General features: G+C 39.6%; 1 protein-coding gene across 2 annotated transcripts in view; it reads left to right on the top strand.

The window, feature by feature from the left end:
* Positions 1-19,529, top strand: part of FRMPD4 (FERM and PDZ domain containing 4) — a 295,873-nt gene that overhangs the window by 166,479 nt on the left and 109,865 nt on the right. For both annotated transcript variants that reach the window (XM_090125667.1, XM_090125670.1), the window contains exon 2: positions 8,518-8,634. In XM_090125667.1, the coding sequence (XP_089981793.1) occupies positions 8,518-8,634 (117 nt within the window). The remainder of the gene's footprint in view (positions 1-8,517; positions 8,635-19,529) is intronic.

Below are 19,529 nucleotides of genomic sequence, written 5' to 3'. Positions count from 1 at the left end.
TACTAATTGGCCAATAATGCAGATACTGTGATGGAAGCCTATTCTAGACCTCTCAACCATGATGAAGAAGTAGATTAAATTCTGTAAGTAGCTGAGAGAAGTCTCACTATCAGTAGCCCATGTTCTCATGGGAGACTTGAACTTCTCAGATGTCTGCTGGAAATAAAATACATCAGATTGCAAAGTAGAGAAGATGCCCTCTTTGACCTGATATTTGCAAACAGGGTGGGGCTTGTGTGTGATGTAAAGGTTAGAGGCTGCCTTAGGCATAGATAGCACAGAATCATGGAGGGTTTGATCCTTGATAAGTAAGGAAGGCAGTTAGGAGAACTTGGCTTTCCAGAGGGTAGAATTTGGCCTATTTAGGGACTTGGTTGACAGACTGCCACGAGAGGTGGCTCTAAAAGGCAGAGGAGTCCAGGAAGGCCAGACCTTCTTCAAGAATGAAGTATTCAATGTGCAGGAGCAGACTGTGACTACATGCCTAAAGTTGAGCCAGTGCGGGGGAAAACAGCATTGCATTTCCAGCGTTCTGCTCTGCACTGCATTAAGCTATTAGTATTAATAACAATGCATTCAGCGAGCTAGATAACATTTCTATTGCAGGTATTAGGTTTTAAAAAGATAGTAATTATTATATGGTTGGTAAATTTTTCTGATCTGTTCAGGTCTGAGGGAAAAAAGAAAAGAAAAGAAAAAAAAAAAAAAGATTTTCTGGAAAATCCAGAAAGAAATATGAATAAACCATTCACTAAATGTGAAAGAGCCAAATATTCTTCATTTTCTTCTCCCCCCCACCCCCCAAAGAAAAAAAAAAAAATTGAGTAAACCTGAGACAGCCTACGGTCAAAATCCCAGTTAAAATAGGAAAACCATCTCACATACATCAGTGTTTAGTGATGTACAAAAAGTGAAAGAGCCTTTTTCAGGCAGCTGGGTACAAATCACAATTTGCTTCCTAGAATCCTTTTACAATACAAGGTTCTAAAAGGGAGGCAGGCAGAAGTCTGTTGCTGAAATGATGAGAGCTGATGAAGAGGCTAATGTGAATACATAGTAGCCCTAAAGGTGAATTATTTTTAGCTAGCATTATGGATGCTATGTATAGGTAGATTTCTAGTTTAAATAACACATGGTGAAACATACAGACTGTGAGGGAGTCCATGACATCATCTACAGGCTCCTAATCCTCAAGAATCTCTCTTCACAAGCCTACAGGTTTTAGGGCTAGCGATGCATTTTGCAAAGCTGCCATGTCAGGCAGAGTATTCTTTTTGACCTCTCTGGTCCTGACTAATCAAACCTGATAATGAGAGTGATTATCAGCTTCATGTGCCCAAGCAAACACCTCGGGCTTCCATCTGTTCCTTATATATATATTGGGACACAATTTCGGAACATCTACCTTTCCTCCTGTGAGGAAAGATTGAGGGAACTGGGATTGTTTAGCTTGGAGAAGAGAAGGCTCCAGGGAGACCTCGTTGTGGCCTTCCAATACTCAAAGGGAGCATATAGACAGGAGGGGGGAAAGACTGTTTACAAGGGTGGATAGCGATAGGACAAGGGGGAATGCTTTTAAACTGAGACAGGGGAGGTTTAGGTTAGATATTAGGAGGAAGTCTTTCACTCCGAATGTGTTGATGCACTGGAACAGGTTGCCCAAGGAGGCTGTGGATGCCCCATCCCTAGTGGTTTTCAAGGCCAGGCTGGATGTGGCTCTGGGTAGCCTGGTCTGGTGGTTGGTGACCCTGCACATAGCAGGGGGTTGAAACTAGATGATCATTGTGGTCCTTTTCAACCCAGGCCATTCTATGATTCTAAGGGAACCTGGCTTACTCATCATTTTCACTATTAAATAAAAAATAGAATAATAATTATAAAGCAGTAAATAGAGAAGGCTCTAGTTAACACCATATTCAAAGAAGGCAAGAGGTGTCTTTTTTCCTTCTTTTTCTTTTTTATTTTCTAGAAATAGCATTTATCTTGTATTTGACTATGCGTGATCTGGGCAGAAATTCAGAATAAGTCTGAAATGCATTGTAACATTACTTTGCCTTTGCCCAGACCGTGGATGTGCCTTGTAGGATTAGTGAGGCATACAGTTGTCACATGGCAAAAATATGTTTTTCTAGCATTTCATTTGCATGGCTAAACAAGAAAAAACAGTCATTAGGGTTCCACCCTCTGTTTACATGACTTTGCTGTAGGAGGCCCAGTATGATTTTTTCTTAATACAGTGAAGTGCATCTGGGGCAGTTCATTGTCTTCTGTTGTGCTCTGTGATAGAACTACTACTATGAGGTTTTATGGGGCTTTATGAAGAAACATCAACCTTTGCAATGTTCTTGATCTTGAATCAGAAAATTACTGTTCATTACGTGTGTCTTATTGTACGGTGCCTCTCAGGAGTGTTTTTATAGCTGGGTATGATGACTGCTCTTGATAGTATAGCTGCAAAGTCTTCCAAACTTCTTCTCCCTGCTTCTTCCTTTTTCTTTTTTTCTCTCTTTTTTTTAGATTTTTAAATTAAAATGGTAGGATCAAAGTAGGCTTAGTGCTGGAGTCTTCTGGGACGGAAGTGGGTGAGAACTGGATTGAGAAAGCAGGCTTCTATTCCTAAGGCAGTAGAAGATTAAATATCACAGAGATACTATTATTGAACTCCGTTTGTGTTGCAAGCACAGTCTCATTCTTACTTATAAGAAAGAATAATACAAAATTGACATGCCTCTAGTGTTCCTGTTGGTACCTCCTATGGTTGATTGAGGCTAGGCTTACATTCCAGGGGCTGCTGTGGAGCTCCACTTCTTTCACAAACAACTTTTGAAAGTACAGTGTAGCTTTTGTTTAGTGTGTCTTGCTTTTGCAATGGATTGGTGAGGGTCTGATTTCTGAACAAGTACATGGATGACAGAGGAACTGGTTTTTATGTTCTTCTGCAGATATATTATCAGGGATGAAGAAATGCTGTAAATAAGTACAGACTATGACAAGAACCAAGAATTTAAATGAGATCCTTCCAATACATTAAATATCCAAGTGGTAAGCGTAAGAGGTATAAAATGGGAATAAATAATCAGATAATAAAAATTGATGATTTATTATATTATGTGAGAATTTAAAGATAAAAACTCAGTGCTCGTTGTAGAGGCTTCTTTTGAGGGTGACATAGAATTCATCTTCAGATTCATATGCATGAAATTCAAATTTTGGTATCCCCATGGAGTGAAATATTGAAGTTCCAATTCTCCATCAGTGGATACCTAGTCAAAATGGGTAGAAGGACTACAAATTCACATGACTACTTTAGAATAGAACTGAATCTAGGTCTTCAGTGAGAGCCTGTGTGCTAGAAGTGCTCTTCAGCTCCTTCTTGAAATACCTACTTCGGAGTTTCTTCAGGTCTGTCCAGATACGCCATATCATGAGTGCAGGCCTGAACTGGTGTCTCAATGTTCACAGGAGTGGAGGAATTTCAGAGGATGACAATGAGAATGACAAAGCCTGTGAAAACCATCACTGCAAGAGTGAGAAGGCATCAAACAGAAAGTGGCAGGTGTCCATGATATCTTTGTTACGCCAGTGTCAATCAATAAAGGTGAAAACAGTGGAACAAGACCTACCATGCCTTAAAAATAAATGAATTCAATGCCTTCCCTTCCTGCCTAGTAAGGGATTTGGCTGACCTAGGTAAGAGGAATGGGGGAGTGGAGTCAACTCAGATGGTTTAGCTCTACTCTTCATCTTTCTCCTAACAGGAAAGGAAAAAGACAGATGCAGTGTGAAAGTGAGGAAGGGCTTATAAACTCTGTATTATGGCTTCTCCATCTAGCTACTTTGGACTCCAGTCTCAAGGGGTCAACCAGAACTCATCAGTCCAGACCTATGTAGAGAGATTGTGCTGCAAGGATGCCTGCTGCCTGAGGCTCCAGGGAGCAAGAGTTGAAGACCACTGTGACAAAGACTGTTCAGGTTTCTGCCTTCTTCATATCATTAGGGAAAAAAAATGGAAAGTTTCAAGTTCACTACTGTTTTTAATCATAGTTTGAAATCTGTCAGCAGATTAGGGGTTCTTGGGCAAGGGAGTGGAGTCTACTCCAGTGATTAAGCAGACCTGACTGTGTCCAGCTTAGTTCCTAAGGAAAGAAGAATATTTGTATCCCCCGTCTGCAGGGAAGGATGGATATAAACACAGTGTTTATCCATCTTTGGGCTGGATAGGCATCATATTCCTATGTAGCAAGTGTTATGCCTTAGTAGACACTGGTACACTAAATAAAATTAGGACATTTCATTTTACTTAAGTGCTCTCTTATTTATGCCCAAAGAATATCTAAAGCAGGCGGGTTTTGTCCTACCCTTCATTTTTGCTGCCATGTGACCTTCTGTGGGGCCATGGAGGAGGCAGAGATGAACCCAAGTGAAAAACTAGCCATTAGTTTTAAGGTGATCCAGTTTACTTGTGTTGGCACAGGAGCAATTGTGATGTAAAGAAGGACTGATTACAGGAGGGTGGGAATGCTGCTTTGTGTCAGTGCCACTTAATGTTGTTTGAAAATTGCAGCCTGGAAGCTTCATTTCCACCAGTTCAGGGAAATATCACATTTGTAACAAAATTTACAGGCTTGGGCCCATAAAGTGGTGTAATTAAGTAGTCTGTCAAGATTTCCATATCTATTGAGAGGAATCTCCAGTTTTTAGATTTAAAAAGAAGTTCTGGATAAAATTGCATGCTTATTGTCTGAATCTGTAAATACTAGATTATGTTTTGTATTCAGCTTTCCATAAAATTTAAATATTTGATTTTTTAAATTCTTCTAAAAAAACCCAATGTTTCTATTTTAGGCTATCTAAGATGCCATGGACAGCAGGATCTAATAGTAGAGTTTGGATATTGAAACTGCTGTAGTTTTGATTTTAGAAGAGATGGGTACTATTTACAGGCTTTTGCTTCCTGTTGCACCATGGTTTATGCTGAGTACGTTCTGAATATTGTGTGAGTTGCATACTGCTGATGTCAAGTACACAATACTTGACATGTGAACTTGTTTTTCAGCCATGCCTCAAGCTCAGAGTAGCAAATAGGCGGACCTTAAGACCTTTGCTGTGGTGTAGCTATTATATTCCCAGTATGACACACTGCACATTGATTCCTTATGTGCTACCTGAAGTATTTAATGAATTGATTGTTCAGCGTGAAGCAGTTTGAAGTGATCTGTTTTTCTATTGTTACAAGATATCAACAGAAGGCTGATGCAACATCATAGCTATCGCTGCCTTGCTTGCAGAACTCTGCTGGCATGATACTGGCTTAGGTTCTTTCAATGAAGTTATCAGCCTAAGAGCTATGCAGTGGCATGTGCTGCAGCAACAGGTGTGATTGCAGACAGCAGGGATGGTGATGGACAGCAAGCAGTGACATAGTAGTGCTGGAGCTTCCTCCACGGGCAGGGTTGCTGGGGTAGAAGCTGTATTTCTTTCCACTCTTGGGAGACATCTGTCAGAGACATGGGCCATCTTAGCGTGTTCCCCCTCCTCTGCCTGTGAGGGAAGGACCGGCAAATGGTGATCAGAGAGCTGAGGGATTTATCCAAGATCGTGAGCAGGGTTTGTACTGGAACCTCGTAACGGTCTTCCTCAATAGTGAGGCAGCCCCCTGACTTCAAACCTGCCAAAATGGCTTTGTGCTCCTCCCGGGTGAAATGTCTGGCCTTCTTATGGTTTCCTACAAGAGGTTTGATGTTCCTTCAAGCACTGATCTCTTCCTTGCCATCTTTTGCCTAGTAGTGTCCATTGAATAGAATCCTCGCAGATAAACAGAATAATATTCAACAAGTGAGTTAAACGAGATTTGTCATCTCATTTTTTTGAGACTCTACCGTTTGAGATGCTGGGAATCACCAGTGCTAATCACCTTGGATTTTTATGTATGCTGGAACAGAAAAAATCTTGTTTTATTGACATGAGTGACATGAGTGTGGATTATTGAATTGCACAAACAGCTATAGCAAGCGTTCTGTTGGGTATTTGTTTTTCCCCCACCTTGAGTCACCTCAGTGTTTGTACTCATCTGATACCACATCTTAGGTGTATACAGGTAGGCAGACAGGTGAATGCAATCAAATGCTGATTTCTTTCCCACTGATTATAAGAAAGTCTGGAGGACTAGAGAAGATATGTCTATATCTGTAGATAAGTGAGGCAGTCAGTACCCGTAATTATAAAAGAGCTTCTGTCATCAGTAGCAAGTCAGGGGCTCAGGGGAGGTTTTCAGGGGAATTAAATTTACTTTAAAATCTGCTGAAGTTATAATTCATACAAAGATGAGCCCTTAGTTTGAATGCAGAGAGGAGCAGTATTGATCATCGCTACTGTTGTGGACTCCTACACATTCTTTTGTAATTGAGGTTTGATGTGCTTTACAAAGGAATTCAAATGTCCCTGTGCCCTTTTTTCAGATGGAGTACAACACAGGGGTTATAAAATGTATTTTAATTAATTTGAACAGTACTAAATGTATGGGTATGCCTTTATAATCCAGATAAAATATGTTACTTTCCACTTTTTTTTAGCCAACTGCAGTATTTCAGGTTGAAAATGGCCGTAAGTATAGTTTGAATTCTAGGGAGATAGTTAAGCTGTCATTCATTCTTAGGTTGTAGGATGGTCAGTCAAGTATAAAGAGAAGCATGAATGCTGCAGCTTAACTTCCCATGAATCTCTTTGAGAAACTGTTGAAAATACTTACCTTCAAACCTTGTTTTCTAACCTCAGATGCCTGTTTTTTAATTAATTCCTTTGATCAGGAATGGGTTAGTTACATTTATCCAAGGAAATGTAGCATATTTTACACTTATGTGTTAAGCTCACCATGAGTAACTGTCATTTTATTAACATTTCTCTCATGTTCAAATATTAGACTTAGGCCCTGTCCTATGGCAAATAGCAGTGTTTGAATATGCTAACAGAAATGTTTTTCCAATCCTAGAAGATAGAGTACTTAATGTAATTGGTAAATCAGATGATATCTAGCTCTTCATTGTAATGCTCTACTTTACATGTAAATTATGTTTTGAAGCACCCTATCTGTTCTCAGTAGTGATTAATCCTTGAAATAAAGGGGGAGGGGAAGTAGCTAGTTTGTTTTTAATGATGCATTCCTCCTTTGGGAAAGATTAACTATGTACAACTTTGTTGAGTTTAGCAATTTGCAATGAATTGTTGAGTTCTCCACAGAGACCAATTCTGTTCTTCCACAAATGCGTTCATCAGGTTATATTACCTTCTGTTTCTCTACGGGAATGAAATTCTTACATCTCTATCTAGGAGAATAGAGAATATGTTCATTGCTAGTATTTGAATTTAACATAAATATAGCAAGAAAAACTAAGCAGTAATATATTTCATGGGCAGATCAAAGAGAGGGAGAAGGTGGCTATTTCAAAACATGCTCTTATTTTGTGTCTTTTGCACTTCTAGATTTTGGTTGCTTGCTGATTCGTCTTGGCTGTCTATGACACGCTGTCAGCTGGTCTTTAGCATCTTTGGTTACCTCATTTTCCAGTTCGTTTTCTTTTTTTGAATCATACACAGCTTTCCATGACTTGATTAATTTTGCTGACAGACTTCTTTGTTGCCTTCTGGTCCTGTAAGTCCCACAGCAAAAGTGTGAATATGTGGTAAAATCTAGCTTAACTCTTGCAAGTGAGAGGCAAAATCTCTGTGAATGTTTGGATTTCCTATGGGAATCTGTGGAGGATTCTTGCTAACTACCTTTTTTTGTATATGGACTCAGTAGATCACACTGCACAGAATTTATCAGACCTTTGGAGAAAAACTGTCATTTCAGAGAGCTGTTGAATTTCTCTGAGTTAAGTGAACTCTGAAAGCTGCTGCTTTATTTAAGATGGTCTGACTTGGCACATGCTCAGTAGCTGGATATTAGCGGAGAATGCTCGAGCAGTGATACGTGAATGTGTGCACAGAGATACTGCAGCCTTTCAGATGTTGTCCAGAGGAAGGGATTAATGGATAATGATCAAATGCAACAACATCTGCACGTTGAATCAGTTTAGTATCCATACACAAACAGCAGTGTGATAATATTTCATTCTGTCACGTAAAGCAACAATGCTAGCAATGCTAACAGGTGCTTATACCAGTCCCTGCAGGACAGGAGATGGCAATGAATGAACACGCTCCTCCTTCCCCATGCTGGGAACTATTACAAATGAGTTTTGTGTTTGTGGGACTGACAATGTGTAACAGCTTTCACCTGCTAAAAGTTTAGGCTCAAAGTCCATTGGAAGTGGTCTTCTTCTTTCCACTTCCACGTCAGAGAATATTACAAATATGAGTAGGCCTGCTGGCCTGTTTTTGCTTGCCTGAATGCTGACTGTATTTTTCGCAACTTTCTAAGTATTGAGATGTTGAGTGAATGACTTGAAATAAACAGATATAGAGAATAAATACAACAGACAACTCACACGTTCTTTTCTTTCTTCCCTCCAATCGCAGCCACAGGAACAAGTCTTCAGGCTGGCCTCATCCGTCAGGGACCTGGAGCTTGAACCAGGGAACACCTTATGGATGGGAGATGACGGCAAACAGAGATGGAAGGGACTACTTCATCAAGTAAGTGGGTAGTGGGAGCTGTGCACACCACAGCATGGTGTTGCAGCACTACTCCTGACAGTACATCCTTGGGATCCTAATTGCAATTTCAGCCTTACACAGTTCTTGTTTCACTGCTTTGTTTTATTGCAAACTGATAGCTTTGGCTGTATTTCACTGAGCCTTGTCTTTTATTACGCAATGTTTTGGTACTTGGTTATTTAATTTACCCAAACAAACACTGAAATAAGGACCTGTAATTCACTAAAGAATTGCAACAAATGTCATTAACCAAAATAGAAATAAAAATGCCACGTTTAAAGAGTGAGACAAAAGGTCAGTTTTGACTAGGATTAACTACTCTCCTCCATTTCTGCCATGTGAGCTCTTGTAGCTTGTCCAATATATTCATTACACTGGTAGTAACAAGGCACTTGTTTTGATCCTATGTATTTACTCTTCTAATTCTTAGGTTACCCACAGTCTTTTAACTCTGGTTTTAAAGGTTTACAAAATAAATGTCAATGTGATTTTATCATAAACAAAACTGTTTTGTTTTTTTTTTTTCCCAGTAAAAACTGCACAGAATTATTCTTAAAATTAGTTAAATGGCTTGGATTAAATACAGTTTGCTCTTTGAGTACTTTTATGTGGCTTTGGAAATCCTTGGCTAAGAATGGGAGGTGGTAAGTTAGCAGAATGACTGCTTGGTGCTGAAGTATTAGTTACTTTCAATTATGTATCATTTTAAGGCCAGCGTATAGATTCTGCTCATGTGAAGGGATGATTTTTGTTGTTTTTGTTTTTTTTCCCCAATTATTAATTAATTTTTATGTTTATCATTCTGATTAGAAACTTGCAAATGCTTTAAAATTTCCTTCTTGAGAATTGCAGCTCTTTCTTTTAATACAGTAAAGGATCAGACTTGCTTAAAATTCACCATTAAAAAGTCCCAAATTTTCTCAAGATCTTTAATCAAAAATAATGCCACAGGGTGAGATCCCCTTTCCTTTCCTTTGCATTCCTCCCCCATTTGCCCAGTGTGTGCCTCTGCTTCCCAGGAGGCAATTACTATTGGAGCCAAAGCAGTATTTGTAGCTGTGCAGTAACCTGAAGGCTTTCAGGGTTTAGAGAACTCTCAGACATGTCCAAATTGAAGCAAGTTGTCCGTGTTAATGAGGGCTCAAAGCTGACTTTGAAATGCCACATTCTTTCTGTTAGAAGTATTTTGCTCTGCTTGTCTGTGAGACACAGGGTGCAGCACTGGGCAATGTGGTGCTGAATGCCAGGCACAATACAGCTATATTAGCATAGATTTTCTGCCTGAACTAATTAGGCTTGTCAAGAAGTATAGGTGAGCCTCAAAAGCACTGTGCTGATGGGACTGTGCTACTTCTGTTACTCTAATTACTGAGGGAACCTGCACCACTTAAAATTGCAAATGTAGATGTGAGTAACTGCGAGCTACCTGGAGTGCAGTAGGTCTTTCTCAATATTGGAAACTACTCTTCAGGGGCTTAGATTTTTTTCTGCAGAATTTCAGTGTGTTCTCCTCTGCCTGTCTGAGAATCGCCTGAACAATAATATCCAGCTTATGAGGACAGGCACCACATTGGATTCTTCCTTTTTCCTCACTGGTCACATAACGAGATGCTCTACTAGGCTAACTATAAACTGCTGTGGCTTACAGAATGCAAAGCATTAATTATCATTGATTTTGTAATTTGTGAGCATTTTCTAACATGCAGATGATAATGATCATTTTGTTTGGGTTTTTGGATTGCCTTTTAGTACCTTGATGTGCCATAACCCTCTCTTAAGTGCAGAAGAAGTGAGTCTAGGAACAAGATTCCAAAACAGGCAGTGAATGATGCCAAAAGCAGTGTCAGATTTTTTTTGTTGGTGTTACTTCGGTTTTCGGTTTGTTCCTGTATTTCTGTGTTGCTGCAAGGTGCTTGCTCACAATTCTCTTTGAGGCCCTAGGCTCCCATTTATCTCTGGATGTAGATTGCAGGTACAAATCATAGAAGTAAACTGACAAGATCTTAGCCTTGGTTTTCAAAAAGAATTTAAGAAAAAGCATGGATTTTGCAAAATGCCATTTGCTGTAGTTCATTTTCAGGGTGACCATGATATTGATCACAAAAAAAAAAACCCTCTGCCTCTGAACCCACTTCCTACAGTCTGTGAATTTTCTAGGGGCAGGAAAAACTTATAAGCTTGATGGCAACTGCCGCTTGATTAATTACATGCTTTATGCTTAAAATACGTAACAAAAGCAATGTAATACAAACATTACATGAATTATGTGGTATAATTTCAGAAATTTAACAGAAAGAGCCGTGCTCTTTCACAAATTTCAAGTGTTCTAACATCAGTAACTGCTGGAAAAATACAACAAACTCTAGGGGTAAATCTTTCCTGAGCTTCAGATGAGAGGATTTTTGAGAAATCAAGGATCTTCCTACATATCCAGTCTGAAAATGCAGATTGATACTAGAAAAAATTTTCCATCAAAGAGCTCTTATTTGGCTTGCTAACTACAGCTGTACTGAAATAGTCACTTTTTCACCATGTAGAGAATTAACTGCTAGCCTAGGTTTTACCTAAACTTTTCAGACCTAGTTCCAGGTCAGGTCTGTAGGTATAAGTGTTTATTCCCTGTTGCTTGTGACCATTTCTTCTCATGGTATCTTGTTTTGGCCTAGATCATGCTAAAAAAGCCTCACTTGCTTTGCAAATACCTACTAGAAAGGACACAGATTTATGTAGGTGTTACCTTATTGTCATATTCTTCACACATTTCTTTCTTCTGTATGCCATTTTTAATTCTCCTTTCAAAAGTTGACAATCAAAATGGTGGATCCTTCTGCTGCAAAATAGGTTTGTGGTACAGTAGTAGTGAGGGGCTAAGGGATGGTTTGCATTGCAAAGCACAGGTATGGAATCACATCTTAACATTTGTGTCCTAGGCAAGGACATTAATCAAAGCATATTCAAATAACAAAGAAAGATTGTAGGATGGTTATTTTGTACAAGTTTGGCATCTGGAAATAAAGTCTCTCTAGGTTAGAATGACGAAACAGCCCAGTTTAGCATTGACCTCAAAAGACCAAGTCCAGCCTTCTGTGGGAAAAAATAAGCCTAGATGAGATCATCTAGCACCCTTTCCAATCATATCTTGGAAAACTCAAGTGATGCAGATTCCACCACATCCTTGGGGAGGTTGTTCCAGTCATTGGCTGTTCTCACTCTGAAAAATTTTGTACTGTTATCAAGACAGAGCCTGTCCTGGTGCATCTTGAATCCATTACCCCTTGTCTTCCCCATGTGACTCACTGTAAAGAGACATCCACTGTTCTCTTTGTAGCAAGCCCTCAAGTGCTGAATACGATGCTGTGGTTCCCTTGAGCCTTCTTTTCTCATGGGTGTAAAGATTTACCTCCTTCAGTCTTTCATCAAAGGACAACTGCTTCTCCAGCCCTTTGAACAACTTTTTGGGCCTCATTTGGACCCTCTCCAATTTGCCCACATCTTTTTCTCAAATTGCATGGGCAGTGCTGATAAAGCTCCCATAAATGCAGCCCAGGGTCCAGTTTGCATCCCGTGATTGCTGCTGACTGCTGTTCAGCTATGATCCCCCAGGGCCCCCAGTTCTTCTCCAGCAAGGTGGCTCCCAGCCACACAGATTGCTGCCTGTACTGGGCTCTTTGGGTGCATTGTCCCAGGAGCAGGGCCTGGCTCCTGTCTTTGTTAAGTATCACACAGCTATTGTTTGCCCATTCCTCCAGCCTGGCCATCTCTCTCTGTAAGACAGCTCTCCCTTCTAATGTTAAGAAGGCTGGGAAACTAGAAAGAACTCCTTTTCTGTACAGAGTCCCTTTTTGAAGGGAAACATCCTTTTTTCCTTTTTCTTTGCATTAATATCCAGGGAAGGAGCCAACAATACAAAGTTCTAGCTTCTATGCTATCACATATTTCTGCATGTCACAGTTGCTCTTTTAGTAATGTCCAGAATCCCCAGGCGTAGCCTGTACAAAGCCAAGAATTTATCAGGCTTGCAATGTCTCTTGAGATCTATTTGGGGATTTAGCACCAAATTTGTACCCATCTAAACTACCTTATGGTGATGTGTTGCAGTTGTCTGTATTGAAAGCTGATGTACAGTTTTGTTAGTAAGGCTGAACATATTCCAACTGTAATGAAGTCATACTATCTGAAAAACAGGAGCTGTCATTGCAGTCTCTAATTATTTGTCTAAAGAAAAGCCCTCTTTGGTTTTCAAAACAACTAGTTCTGCTACCACTAAATGAAACTATGTAAATGAAAACAGTATGAAGTTCTCTTCCCTTCTTCTTTTGCCTCTGGATTTTAGGAATGAAATAGTGAGATGATTGTTGACAGTTATGTCAATAAAGGAAGAAGAAAGATCAGTGAGATAGCATATCAGATTGTCTTCGAGGGTTTTTATAGCCATACACATTAACAAATTGCATCACGCTAAAGGAGAAAAAGCAATTCAAATCCTCTGCTTGGTTTTGATTAAAGATGTGTAAACCAGGTATTATAACAGAGAAATGTGCACATGAGTTCTATGCGAGCAAATAACATAATTCATAGCAACGTTAACTGCTTTTTAGTTAAATAATTTACTTAGTGCCATATGAACATATCCATTCAACTGCAAGCAGACATACTGTAATTTTGAAATTGTGGGAGGAATAGAGAATCCAGGAGAATCTCTATGTGAAATGAAAAGTAATTATATAGTGTCGGTGCAAATGCTTTAAGGCGAGAATGTGAAGAGATGTTTATTCTTTCTGCTGATGCAAATTTGGTTTCTTTCAAACCTATGAAAGCCTCTGTGGCCTGAGCTGATCGGTGGGACTCCCTGTGCCAGGCAGCACTTAGGTAAAACTGTGAGAAGAGTTTTATCACAGTGTTTTGGAATGTCACTATCAATTCATTATCTCTCTGTACAAATGGCACAAGTGGGGTCATTTTGAAAACCTCTAAAATACTTTTCTTCAGTTTAGGCCATGGTAAATTAAAGTTGCAAAACTTTACCTGTTCTCTTTGAACTTGCCACTTTTACTTGAAATAGCTTTATGAGATAAGTAATTCATTTTAGTATGAGAGAAAAGCAGCCATCTTGTATTTATCCAGCATATTTCTGTACAACACAGGCTGTATTAAGCTAGACCTTCAATGTAAAATAGATTGCAGTGTATACATAATCATTTTCTAAACATTTATTACCCATACTGTGTGGTGTATAGCAATGAGAAATTTCTTCAATGCTAATACAAGCATGAATCTTACTAAGAACATATTTGGTGTGACTGGATGTTTCAGGGGGATATGCAAAGCAGGAGTACTTTGGCTGGTTTTGTCCATTTTGTTTAGCCTCATGGCAATTTCAGCTTGCCTAAGTTTCCACTGCTGTGATCTTACCCATTGTCTGTCCTGCACAGTTTCACCCTTTCCCTTGTGTCAGTTTTAATGCTCGTCAGATCTGGAGAGGAGTTGATACAGGGAAATAAACTGGCAAAAGCTAATAAAAAATCAATCCTGCAGAGAAAGCAGTGAATTTTATGTCAGTTTAATCTCAGCCAGTCTTATGCATGGTCAGATAGAGTCTCAGGATAATTGAGAATGGAAGAAACCTCTGGAAATCAGCAGGTTCAACCTCCTACTCAGTGCATGGCAGATGCCATGAGGTGACACAATGAAATACCTGACTGATAGGAGGACAGGGTAACAACAGGATTGTGTTGCCTTAAGCTGCCCTGCAATGGTACGTTAAGGCACAGGCTGAAGTAATGTTTGCTGCCATGGAAAGTTGTGACCTTTTGGTTCCTATGTAACTCCTGAGGTATTCAGTCTTTTGATACTTTTGTGGACCTGTCATTCAAATAATTCCCATTCTTTTGGTACAATGTGGTTGCTGTGCCAGATGAAATATGACAGTACTTATTTTGACATCCTGAGTGCCTGCTGTTGCTTTTTATTAGTGCTTTTGTATTTAGTAACTTCCAGGCTTCTTCCAGATGTCTCTGAAAACTTTTTTTCCTTAGGATGCATTATTTTTCAGGTATTATTAGCTCCATTAATTTAGGATTGTGAAATCATTGCAATTTGGTTGTCCTTGCTTTGCTAATTTCTTCGTTGACAAGCTTACTGTGAAATTCTTGAATGACAACTTTAGTCCTATCCATAAAGTGGAGGTGATGTGTTTGTGTTCTGTAGTAGCCAGCTCAGCTCATAATATCTCAAAGCATATGCTGTACAATGTTTCTTTATCATAGAATCATTAAGGAAAAGACCACTAAGATCATCTAGTCCAACCACAAAGACAAAATAAGATGTTCTCCTATACTCAAATACTTACCTATTTATTTAGTCTGTGTCTCACTCTTCCATTGCTTGCTTTGTGTCAAAAAGGAAATTCATCCACATTTTCTGAACGGTGAAGTTCTTCAGTATGTGTTGCATGCATCCTGTCTTGCCAGCCACTCCTCCCTGTGCACACCATTCTCAGAGCTGGCCAGCAGTGCTGGTTGACAGAACACAGTCATTGATAATATTAATGACAATATCAATGAAGCATCCTGCTTATTAAGGACGCTAATTTATACCAGATGCAAAAATGAGGCTCACAGCAGGCTAATCAATTTACTTCAAAATAAATAAGCACAGAAGAGGATCAGTTCAAACCATTTACTTTTTTTTCCCTTAATGTGCCATGTAGTGGAAGACTTGATTGTGGTTACAGTGCTGTTCATCTTCTTGGTTTTTGAAAAGGCCACTGCTATTTGTTCTTCAGGTCTACCTTAGTACATGAGGCTTAAATGTTTAGTTCCACAGGAGCCTCCTTCTAGCCTGTACGGATTTTGTTACAGCACTTTGCTAAATAAATTGCATTCATTCAGTTCTAGATAGAAAAATAAGGTATCGATTGGATTGGCTGCAGGATTTCTATGACATTTGCAAAAAAATGAGCAGCATCACTGCTACTGTTCTGTCCCCCCAGGCTGGTATGAGAACACCTACATTTAGGCAAGATGTCAGAAAGAGGGCTTGTTTCCTTCTTAGTCTATTTTAGACTGGTGATATGGATGCAGCTGTCCGCATCTCAGGGTAATGCCTTGATCCCAAGGCTGACTGCAGGCTGCCTCTCCAAGCATGTCCTCTCCCAGGTGAGAGGCTGAGCAAACAGGCAGTGGCATCGCACTCTCTGGCCCACTTATTCCCACAGCCTTAAAAGGGACATCCAATGAGATTGAATGGCAGTCAGTCTAACAATGATAAAAATAGTGCAACCTATATAATTAGCAAATATAACTCCTAGCTACAGGTTACAGTAAAAGCTAAAATGCTTAGAAGGATTCAAAACAGGATTAGAAATGTACATTTGTAATGAGTCCTCCACTGTTAAATTACATAGGATTTTAAAAAAAATTAGAGCAGATAGAAATTCTTATGTTTCAGACAAGCAGGTGAGTCAGCTGCTGACTGCCTAAGGCTAGGACGAAATTTCCTCTATTAATCAGGTTATTCTATAATTACAAGGTTTCTTGCACCTTCCTCTGAAGCGGGTACTGTCAGAGAAAGCATACTGGACCAGGCGGACAACAGGTCTGATTGGTATGGTGATTCTTATTTTTTCTTTATTTTTTTTTTTATTCCCTCGTTAGTTATATGGACTGTTGATATGAATAGTGTACTGTGAAAGAAAGAGTGCTACTCTGCTCCTTTCGGGTTGCTTTCTGTTACTGGGTTTGACCTGCTCAAGGACAGGAGTGTTTGTTGGAAGAGGGAGTGGGGGGAGACAAGGAGAGCAGCAGCAGGGATGGGTGTCCACAAGCAGCTGTTTAAAGCAAACCTGAATAATTAGAAAGGAGAGAAGATTTACTGTACAGTAAGGTGCTTGTGTCAGTGGTCTGCCTAAAACAACTTTGGCACATGCTGAAAAAGAAAGCATTGTGAAATCAGCTCAACCTCCTGAAAAGAGATGATGTTTTAACAATTGCCCCTCCTGCGTGAGGAACTGTTGCTCTAGTCGTAAATAGGGCAGCCAAACGAATGATGGGCAAAATGATATTGACTGGGATAAATCATTTCTTTAATGGAGGGAATAATGGCAAGGAGATGCCGGTCTGTGGGGTAATTTTATTTTAACTGGAGCAAGGAAGAATAGAGGCTTCATTGCACTGCCAGGCAGCTGTACCTAAACCAGTTCATGTGCAGTGACTTGGGATCCAGCCGCAGCAGCGCTGCTCAGTTTGTGTGTGCTGGCTTGTCCTTTCCAAATTCCCTGTGCACTCACAGGCAGTGATCCCTTGCTGAATCAAGAGGATACCTCTTACTGAAAAGATGAGGAGAGCTGTGCAAAAAGGTACATGTGAAGATGGGACTGCTTAGAGGAGAAGCCTTTGTCTAGTCACTATCCTTTGCCTTGAATAGCCTGAATGTAATTGTACCTAAGTAGAGCACAGGGAATTCTTTTCTTCAAGTCTCTATTATTACAGAGTCAGGAACACTTAAATTGTAATGTGTACTCTGTGTTTCTGATCTAGTCCTCAGTGTTTTCTGCAAACACAAACTGGATGAGGACACCATGAAACTCAAAGAGCTATTGCATCCTGAAAAGTATTAACTTTTGTGTGTTTAAGTTGGATTGAGAAACAGAGTAAAACTTTTGGAGTAGAACCTATATATAATTGAAAGAGAGCCCAAAGCAGATAGGGCTCAACATCTTCCTGAGACTAGGGAGCTCTCTGCAACAACCTGGAGAGAGGTTGCAATCAGATGGAGATCAGTCTCTCCTCCCAGGTAACAACAAGAGGATGGGAGGAAATGGCCTCAAGTTATGCCAGGAGAGGTTCAGGATATTAGGAAAAAATTATCAGAAAAAGTGGTGATGCAGTGGTACAGGCTGACAGGGGGATGGTGGACTCACTGTCCCTGGAGCTGTTAAAGAAACGTGGAGATGTGGCCCTGAGGGACAATGTTAGTGGGCATGGTGTAATGGGCTGACAGTTGGACTAGATGATCTTAAAGGTATTTTCCAACCTTAATGATTCCAGGATTCTAAAAAAAAAAAACGAAAAACAGGAATCCTGACACAGGTTCACCGTGTTCAAAGATGAGAAGACAAATCAGTTCTCTTTTGAATTCATGTGCTTCATGAGGTTTCTTTTGGTGTAACAGCATCTCATCTGTGCATTGCACACAAAAGTGTGTCTGTGTAAGCATTACATCAGAACTCTAAGCTACCATTCCTGGGAGAGTATAAAATGAATTAATTCTTGCATGAGAATGAGAGCCCAAGTTGAAGTATGCTTTTCAAATACCTCTTCTGTCAAACAAAGTAGAGTCTGTATGGGAGTCTGGTAGTGCTTTCTAAGAAACTCATAGGTCATATTTCAGGTTACAATCTGGTATCTTCAGTTATGCAAACAGAGACTCTGCATTTGAATTTGCACTGGATTCCCCATCCCTGGAGGCACTCGAGGCCAGGTTGGATGGGGCCCTGGACAGCCTGAGCTGGTGGGGGGCAGTCCTGCCCATGGCAGGGGTTGGGGCTGGGTGGACTTTGAGGTTCTTTCCTACACAAGCCATTCTGTGATTCTATGAGATAGAACTAACTAGTTAACAGTCTGTTTAAAAAAACAAAAACAACTTTGAAACAATGAAAAGATAGTATGATATTACAGGCTATATGTTGGGGCCTCAGCGGCTACAACCATGAAAAAGATAAACGAAGTAAAGCTGTCCAGTAGAAATGGAACTGGGACATTTGCTGTAAAGGCTGGGTGAAACACCCCAGCATTAAGAAGAAAATGTGCTGCAGGTTGGTTAGAGCAGAAAAAGAGGGTGAGGATTGTCACAGTATTTTGTTGCTGCTGTTTGAAGGCTACAGTGGAATTTAAAACAAGTTATCAAATACGTTATGTCAGGCCAGGAAATATCGTAATGATAATTTGATGTCTTTCCAGCAGTCATTAGAATACTGCATACTGCATACTGAGGCATATAGATGCCAGCAGTGAACAAGCTATATTTTTCCTTTGGTTTAATTTCTGTTGCATTAATGTATTTACAATATTCTATGAAGGAAATCAAATATAAGCCTACTGTATTCTTATCTGGGTTGCTATTATAGAACAGCAAGGTAATTTGTTTTAGCATGGCAAGTTGATGTTACCAACAAAAGCTTACTGAATTTTAATTCTCATTTAGGTTTTAATTGCCCTTCTTGCAATAACATACCGCTTAATTATACTCAAAATGCTCAGCTTCCAAATATAATGCTAAAAATCCTCATATTATGTATGTTGTCATATATATACGATTAAGGTGAAGGAATAGTTTAACTGAATTCAAATTAATCCAGTCACTGACGGCAGTATGACTCACTGCAATATTTTGAAAGCCATTTATCTAATGTTCACTGCTATCCTGCACAGTTCCACAGAGAAACTTCAATTTAAAATAAACCAATCAAACTGTGTGGCTGTTCAATTAAATATTACCATGGTAACGGGGATTAAGCATACAAGGTAAAGACATGCTGACAGTGCAGAGATTATTTCGAGTTTCTTACTCTTCCCACAGTAGCCAAATGAATTTACATTTTCTGTATCAAACACTGGGAGACAAAATGTAGGAGATGGAAATACTTGCATGGCATCCTGGGACTTTAAAGATTATTTTCCTGACAGAGGAAGTAATTAGCTGGAATTACAAATAGGAACTCAGCAGACAGATAGGGATAAGTGTTTGCTTGTGGGATTTGTTTAGAATTTCATAATTAAAACCTGGTGAGGCTAATTATTTATGATACAAATAGCTTGAAAAAAAATTGCTAGAATTTACAAAATTAAACAGAAAAATAACACTGTTTTACTTAT

This window comes from Phasianus colchicus, chromosome 1 (genome assembly GCF_987193195.1).
Source record: "Phasianus colchicus chromosome 1, bPhaCol1.hap1.1, whole genome shotgun sequence".
Classification (NCBI taxonomy): Eukaryota; Metazoa; Chordata; class Aves; order Galliformes; family Phasianidae; genus Phasianus; species Phasianus colchicus.
The sequence above is the reverse complement of the archived record's forward strand: the minus strand, read 5'-3'. Positions and strand labels throughout refer to the sequence as shown.